Genomic DNA, 8,580 nt, shown 5'->3' with positions numbered 1-8,580 from the left:
CAGTAGCTTTCCAAAAGTTTTAACGGTTATGCTTTTGAAAATGTATGTTGACTAGCATACGAAACGTCAAGTTCATAAAATTCATGTTTTTAAAATGTTATCACCGCTGTTTGTTTTATATTTTTAATCAAGCTACGATGGCCGAAGACCGAGAATTTATTAGAGATCATAAAGATGAAAGTGATGTATCTTTTGCCCCAATCTTTAAAGCAGATCCTACTTCTTGATTATGAACTCTTCTGAACTCGTCTTTTTCCGCCCGGATATTTTCCTACCCTGAATTTTTTTTTTTTTTTTTTCAGTTTTACTCCGATATTTCTTTTTGGCCGTTCATTTGATTAGCTAGGATATGAAAATACGTTTATGTAGAAGCATTATTTAAGAAAGTGAAACTCCTCAATCATTATAAAACATCGTAAGTGACCAAATGAAATGATGGGACAACCGATGGGAGGGGGGAGGGAAAGTTGCTTCTTTGAAACATAATATTTCAATTAAAAATGGACGAGTAATTAACCAGTATAAGACATAATTTTAATAAAATAAAACGCTAATATGGGGTTCATACAAGAATAGATTTTTGTCTAAGTAATGGTTTTCCTCTTTTGTAAACACCAACATATTAGGAACACGAAAACCTATAAACAAGGTTCAAACATTGCCACTCACGCATGGTTGAACGGCCGCTCTATTGACTTTTATGACGCCCATGTAATTGATAAAGGAAATTTTCGCGTGAGGAAGACCTTGGAATCCTGGCATACTGCAATTACAATTGAATCTGAGAGTAAAAAAAACATTACTTAGACAATATTCTATTCTTTTATGAACCCATATTAGCATTTATTTTTATTTCCTCGCAATTATCTTTTTGTTCGTATTGCAATTTTTTCTGCATCTCACTTTTTACCGTATATATTTCAACGATCGCGACTTATATTCACTATTTGTCTAAGATTGCAGATTGGCAATCGAAAGCTCGTAATTTTAAACTATTTTAACCACAGAACGTCTTTAAATTTTAATAATATTTCAAATCAACAATATATGATATCGACATCAATTTTTTTCCCGTCAACCACGAGCATCAGTCAGATCAGCAAATGTTAAACACACCAAGTACTAAATGCATAAATATTATATATATCAACTCTAACTAAGCTATATAGGGCTTGTTAAATTATATTTCCTCGTTATTAAACATACGACTTTATAATTAAAGTTTATTAGCCCAGCGGTGGCATCATGCATGCATGCTAAATAAGAGTTGTCTTCAAACATGCGAAACTTAGTAATTGTTGAAATTTTGGGTTCTTTGTGTGTAATATTCAAGAGGAGATTGCTTCGAGGTCTCATATAGACCTCATCATACATTCTTTGTAAAATTTTAAGTTTTTCAACCCACCTCGCACAAAAAGTATTCACTTCATCGGGTTCAAATTTCTCGGAACAGTTACTTGAACCGTACTTCTATTCAGAACAGATATTTCTGTAGCTTAGAAACTGACTCGCTCAAGCTATTGCATAAAGAAGTTTAAAGAGGCAATATAGAAATATCGACCTCGTTACCAGGGTCCTCTCTCTTTGTATACATTTATAGCAGAGGCTATGACGTCACTTGCCTTACGTGAGTCATGACGTATCCATTTGTGACTGAGCCCGCAATGTGACGGGAGTTCTATTTTGGAAATTGACGGAAAGCTGAAAACTTTGCTTTCCTCGATCGTTTCTTTGTGCATCTAGGTAAATTATTGTTCGAAATCTGCTGTATTTAAGAGCATTTATCATGGAATTTTTGTTTGGGAAGAAGAAGACTCCAGAGGAGATGCTTAAACAGAACCAGCGAGCGCTGAATAGGGCGATGAGGTTAGTAACATTTTCTTGAAATCTTCAAGCAAGTTTACACCGTTGGTTTTAGCTGATTAATATTGGCGTTCTTTGTAGTGTATGCTAAGGACTGTGCCATATTTTCACGTTAGATACATTGGCAAATGAGTTTTTTTTTTTAATAACACGATGGAATCTCAAATTGAAAACCTTGGAACCATTATTGCAATGAGGACCTACCTACGAAGCCAGAGCCGATCTTACGAGTAACTAGTTTCTATTTTGTTGGTCATACTGTAATCTTCCTTGGATTCCCCGTTCACATACTGAACGTACATAATTGCATTAGGAACGAGAGTAAGTGCATGTACTAATAAACATGCACTTAAATCACTTTTTTTTATTTCTTTTGGGTGCGATCGAGTTTGCATGGACGTTAGTGAAATAGAATTATGAAAGCTGTACCCTTTCCAAATTTTGGATATGTAACATTACTGTTTTCTACTTGAAACTCTTTCTCCCATGGTCACTATAAAAATTTTAAGTGATTACAATATTTTGCAAGGTTTTATGGCATCTTGCATTAACAGAGGTGGAGGCGTAAGTACTATATTTGCTGACTACACAATCATTAACATACCTTGTGCTACCACAAATCTTTTTATCTTTAATCTGGACCAACCACTGCCACCTTGGATCTTTAATAATAAGGGATATAGTGAATAACAACCTAAGCAGGCCTGTTAACAAATGCAGACCTGTGGCTTTTCTGGTCTTCGGGTCTTTGGATCTTATTCTAGTTGGCATCAGCTGGAACTAAGTTGTTGACTGACAGGCAGATTAATACTAGATTGATGGAGGTTGATATATGTACCTTTTGTGATGCTTGGAAGAAAAGCAAGTTTTTGCTGGGAATCTCAAAGAAATTAGTAGGAATTAGGAGACTCGACCTCCTCCAGGACATTGTAGTAATATACATTCAATTATTGCAATTTTTGCAACAACTATCTGGAACATAGATCGTGATTTTCCAAAATATGAGAGAATGTTCCAAAAGTTCAGAATGACCTTTTTAAATACATGTTATTTCACATTCAAACAATATTTTTTTCATTATGGCAAACAATCATTCCATCTCAGTTAATGTGGAAGAAATCTAAATTCAGATGATGGTCCTTTTTCAGAGATCTTGATAGAGAACGTGCCAAGATGGAACAACAAGAGAAAAAAGTTATAGCTGATATCAAGAAAATGGCAAAAGCTGGACAGATGGTATGATGACAATTTCTTAAAAATTGCGCCAGAGAGTTTAATGTATCGGAGTCTTCAGTAGTCCAAGCCTGGATTATTGTGTTATTTTCTAGGACAAGACAATCTGACAGTGCTTCTTTTTAACCAGTGGCATAAATATGGTTGTTACTGGCAAACTGTATGCAGACCTAACAAAGTGGTTAGGGATAGCGTTGGATAGACTGGTAAATGTATTTCAGCCAAGGAGGTGGGATACTCCTATTTGCCTACTAGGACTGGCAGCTATCATTTTGTTCAGGATCACATCCTGTGTTTATTAACTCTTCCCTCTGTACTCTCCCCCCCCCTGGGGGGGGGGTACTCTGTAATCTTTGGGTGGGGGTGTGCCACTGGGACACTAAAACTCTTACTCTTTACTAGACCATGATCAGCTAGACTTTGCAACTCCATCTAGACTAGCCACCTAGACCCCCCTATCCCGGACAAGCCATTCTCTTTGCAAAACTTTATCACTATCATAATCCAACATATGCTAACCAAACCAGCACCTCTCTCCTTACATGCAGTAACATTGAAGATTTTAGATTTTACACTTTTGCATAGCGTCTTCTTGTACAAGCAAAAGGCTATGTTCTTCTCCAGTAATCAGTTAATAAGTTAGTAAGAGTCGATGAGATCATTGAATAAATGTATTTTGTCCAGGATGCCGTAAAGATAATGGCCAAAGACCTTGTAAGAACCAGACGATACATTAAAAAGTTTATTATGATGCGTGCAAATATTCAAGCTGTATCACTTAAAGTCCAGGTAAGTCATCATAATGATTGTACTTGTGGAACAAACTTGTGGAAAGAGCAGCAAATATTACGTTTTTTGAAATAAATGGAGTTTGTGATTTTCCTGATTTAATACTGGGTCATAATATGTATTTTCAAGACTGCTCAGCCATGTCCACAGCTATTGAGATATATGAGTTATCGGCTGGATATTGGCCTCATTCTTGTTGCATACATGTATTTATGGACCAAGATGGAGTTGAGGTCCATAAACTCGCAGAAAAACAACAAGTACAATATCCAGCCATTTTGACCAAGCAAGCTTGGCCAATAAAGGATTTATTATATCTGGTATCATGCTATAGGTGATTTTTTGTTTCTTTGAAAAATATGAAAAATTCTTGAATGGGGGTATTACATGTATGCGACGTTGGTAAAAACGTCCATTTCTTTAGACAGTGTAATAATTATGTTATGTATAAGATGTGCTGAGCATTTTGGTTGAGAGAAAAAAAGTTCTTTCTTAAGCATGTGATAAGAAAGATTTTCCAGGTAGTCACTCATTTGCAATGGCTCAGTCATGTATGATTTTAAATTGAAATTTCATATGTCCATGACGTTATAACATTGTGCCTACAATGTAGGTTCTTAGCTAAAAGCATGCCTGTCAAAATTGATAACAATTTGCATGGAAAATAATATTACCTTAATTACAAATCTAGTCACTTGCAATAATTCTAAGTGATATTTAGTTTGTCTTATCAATAATTTTAATTACAGTGCACAGGAAATTCAATTTTACTAAAAAGGCAAATTTTAACACAAAAATGCATGTCAAGTTAAATATGAAATAATTCCTGTGCACTGTAAATAATAGGATTTTGCATGACAACTTTAATTTACATTTCTGGTAGATTTTCTTCAAAGAGCAATTGTCAAAGATGTTAGTATTTGTATGTTGTTCCTAACATGGAATTACAGTTCCAAGGTGGAATATATTTTCAAGTGTGTTTTGACTATCTTAAGATTACGGTATATTCATAGAAGAGGTGAGAACATTTTGAAATAACACTGTTAAATATATTTATCAGAAAAATGATCAGTACGTGAGCAATTCTCTGGTTTACCAGTATCAGATCAAGACAAAAAATAATTAATAATTATGTATCTGAAAGTAGGCATGAAGACCTCCTGAAGATCTAGTTCAGATTATTTTCACTCCAGGCTGAAACATATACTCTTCTCACCTTTTCGCTGAACCGTGTCTAGTTAATTGTTGCTTGTAAAACACCAAAAATTGGCAATGACAGCTACCATATTTTATAAGCACTCATAGTATTTTATGCTTTAGGCAAGCAGTGAGTGCTCTGATTTCAGTGTGGCAAATAACTATTCTGTCGATAGCAGTCATTTACGACTGACTGCAAGACATATTATACTTTGTCTAGTAAGTTGATTAGAACCGGTCAGAGAAGGGCAAAAATCAATTGCTCCTGTATAAAAATTGCAATGACTTCTTATAACTCTAAAAATGAAAAAGTTTGATTGTAACTTTCAACTGCCTGCATACATTCTAGCTCAATAATTTTGTGCTAATAAAGGTGTTGAGCATTAAATCTTTAAGGCTCTGCATTTGGAGAGAAGCACTGTTTGAGCGGTCATAAATTAAAATAGGTTCAATTTTATAGAGCATAATATCAAGATGAGTCACTGTACCTTAAGTTTCGGCTTTAAAAACATCTCTCTTTCAAACTAACTCTTAAAATATGAATTTGAGAGTTGAATTTTCCTTTCAAATTTTGATTAATTAGTGTTACTGAAAAAGAAAAACAGTTTGTTATCTATTCAGGTTGAAATAATAGGCAAAAATGTCAAAATAGCCATCAAGTAAACAGTGTTTTACCTGTAAGTTCAAATTAAAAAAATAATCACCCTAACCTATTACATTTCAATTCCCCTGTGGCAAAGTAAATTTCACCTGCAGTACAGATTCCTTGGTATAATTTAGTTCTTGAACATTTTTAAAAGCTCGGCTCTTTAAGCTTTCACAGTAAAATTACTAGTGCATAAAAATTTACAGCACTTACAGTAGGAGTCAGTCATTTCTTTTTTCTTGAACTACTAACTAAAAGCTGTGATATTGTTTAGTCATTTACAACAGCAATACTTGCATATTAATTTTGTATCTACCACTTGCAGCAAAATATTGTTGAAAATTATTGTATGTTTATTAATTAAAAATGCATTTCTGATCACAGACATTGCGATCCAACAATGCCATGGCTCAAGCGATGAAAGGAGTTGCAAAGGTAGGACTTCATTTAAATTTCTGTAGCAAGCACACTCGGGGAATATAATTATTTTGTGTAAAACTACCAAACTACTTAATGTATTACAGTGGGACCCCATCTTATATGTATGGTCATTGGCCATTGGTGATTGTGTAAATGGGGTTCCACTGTAGTCAGTTTCCATGGAGGCAGCGTGGCTGAGTAGTTAGGATACCTGAGGTTCGGAGATCAATGGGTCAACTCCTCCTCTGAACACTCAGTTGAGTTGTTTCTCAGTAGACCCTAGTTTGACTCCTCAGATCTGCCTCCTGCCAGTTGTGATTTTTAATTAAGGCTAAAGATGTTTATTTTAAATATTGGTTTCTTTCAGTTTAAGTGGCATGCCTGTCAACTACACTATAGCTAGATTTAGCTAAATGCATTGATCAAGATTTCAAGAAAACAAAGTCAGCACATTTTTAAACAGAACAATAAATTATCCCCAAGAGAAAGTAACAACTTTGAACCCTCTTTTACTATAGCTTAGTCATTGAAGGAATCTGCACATTTGTCATTTAATTGATGGAAAATATGAGTCAAAACATAACCTATTTTGAAAACAAATCCTTTGAATAAAAGTCTTGGTTAGGAAAACTGGATGCAACTTTCAGTAATTTTGGCCCTTTAATAATAACCTTTATTTACCCTTGGTAGTGTTTATAGCACAGAGGCTATTGGGGCTGAGCAAACAATTGAAACAACTAATTCAAATTGAACCCAGGCCGTATCAATGGGGTGGCAGGGCCGTATCAATGGGGTGTTCTTGTAAGAAAATGGCGGTTCACTGGGGACAAAAAAAAGTGGCCATAATAACAAGGTGACATTAAGGCGAGGTTCCACTGTAGTCTGTGTCAGCATGACAGGTGTAGCAAGTAGGAGAAAGAAGGGAATTCTGTGTGCAAGCGCTCATGCCAAAATTCCTTTTTCAAGCTATCCTTTCTTTACTGCATTGCCGACTTCTTGTGATCCTTCACTGAGTGTTGATGCACTGACAGATCAAGTGTTTGTTCCCATACATATACACTGTGACTTGTATTAACTTCAAGTTTATCTTGTGTTTCCATCCTTGTAGGCCATGTCGAACATGAACAAACAGTTGAAACTACCACAGATTCAAAAGATCATGATGGAGTTTGAGAAACAGGTTTGGATAATTTTTTTTGAATTAACAGTTGACCAAAAGTGCTAGGAGATGCTAACAGTTGAACTTTTTAACCAAAACATGGCACATAGGACCACCATTATAATGACCACAACCCCAAATTGATATCTACTTGAATTTTTTGTAGTCTGAAATTATGGACATGAAGGAAGAAATGATGAATGATGCTATTGATGATGTCATTGGAGACGAGGAAGATGACGAAGAAAGGTTGGTCAAACTTGGAGATTTTTTTGGTGCCATTTTATTAGCTACACACTCACTCAGTCAAACCTGTTTACGGAGGCGTGGTGGCCTCAGGATTAGTGCACTTGACTCCGGATTGAGCAGTTCGGGTTTGAGTCCTGGCCAGGGACATTGCATTGTGTTCTTGGGCAAGACACTTTACTCTCACAGTGCCTCTCTCCACCCAGATGTATAAATGGGTACCGGCGAATTTAATGCTGCAGGTAACCCTGTGATGGACTAGCATCCCATCCAGGGGGGAGTAGAAATACTCCTAGTCGCTTCATGCCACAGAAACCGGGATAAGCACCCGCCTGATGGGCCGCTTGGCTCGTATGCAGACTTTGCCCTGTTTTACAGTCAAACCTGTATTGTTAACCCGTTTACTTTTTTTCTCTCTCTGTTTCTGCTCACAGTGAACAAGTTGTCCAACAAGTCTTTGATGAACTTGGACTTACTCTTACCGACGAGGTGAGCTCAGTTGGTGTTTCCAAATCTCAACTGGAACACCATGAACCAGGGTCTTAAAATATCTTGCATGTAATATCATGCGTGTCCTACACCTTCACTACTAACCCTTTGGCTGAAAAATGGTCTTAACAGTTGGAGACTTACTATAGAAGGAAAAGTCTTTTTGAAATCATAAATAAATTAGTGCATATTTAGAGTGGCTTTACAATTGAGTGTCGTAAAAACTAAAACCAAATCAATTACTTACCAATTAGACTACTCAGTCAATTTCAAACCGTAGCCCTCCTAAAACCAAAACCATGATTACTTTTGACACTCAGTTGAAAACCGCCCCTTGCTCAGGCCCAAAAGTGACTGACAAGTCTTTACAAATTTATTGTTGACTTATTTTCTTTCCTTTTTCAGCTTACAGGCCTTCCAACCACTTCAGGAGCCGTCGGCTCTAAAGAAGCTCCTAAGCAAGCTGTGGCTGCTGATGCCGATGCCGACCTTCAGGCCAGGTCAGTTAATATATCCCACTAACTTGTTGGTAAATTTT

At 36.1% G+C, this 8,580-nt stretch overlaps 1 protein-coding gene across 1 annotated transcript in view; it reads left to right on the top strand.

Annotated features, from left to right (window-relative positions):
- The first annotated feature begins 1,598 nt into the window (after window positions 1-1,598).
- Window positions 1,599-8,580, top strand: part of LOC145469649 (charged multivesicular body protein 2a-like) — an 8,609-nt gene continuing 1,627 nt past the window's right edge. Inside the window, exons 1-8 of the mRNA XM_081453408.1 lie at window positions 1,599-1,866; window positions 3,012-3,099; window positions 3,781-3,885; window positions 6,113-6,163; window positions 7,257-7,328; window positions 7,474-7,556; window positions 7,988-8,042; window positions 8,448-8,542. Of these exons, the coding sequence (XP_081309534.1) occupies window positions 1,787-1,866; window positions 3,012-3,099; window positions 3,781-3,885; window positions 6,113-6,163; window positions 7,257-7,328; window positions 7,474-7,556; window positions 7,988-8,042; window positions 8,448-8,542 (629 nt within the window). The 5' untranslated portion in view covers window positions 1,599-1,786. The remainder of the gene's footprint in view (window positions 1,867-3,011; window positions 3,100-3,780; window positions 3,886-6,112; window positions 6,164-7,256; window positions 7,329-7,473; window positions 7,557-7,987; window positions 8,043-8,447; window positions 8,543-8,580) is intronic.

The sequence above is a fragment of the Orbicella franksi genome, chromosome 15, assembly GCF_964199315.1.
Source record: "Orbicella franksi chromosome 15, jaOrbFran1.1, whole genome shotgun sequence".
NCBI classification, from domain to species: Eukaryota; Metazoa; Cnidaria; class Anthozoa; order Scleractinia; family Merulinidae; genus Orbicella; species Orbicella franksi.
Note: the sequence above shows the minus strand (reverse complement) of the source record. Positions and strands in the feature narration are given on the sequence as shown.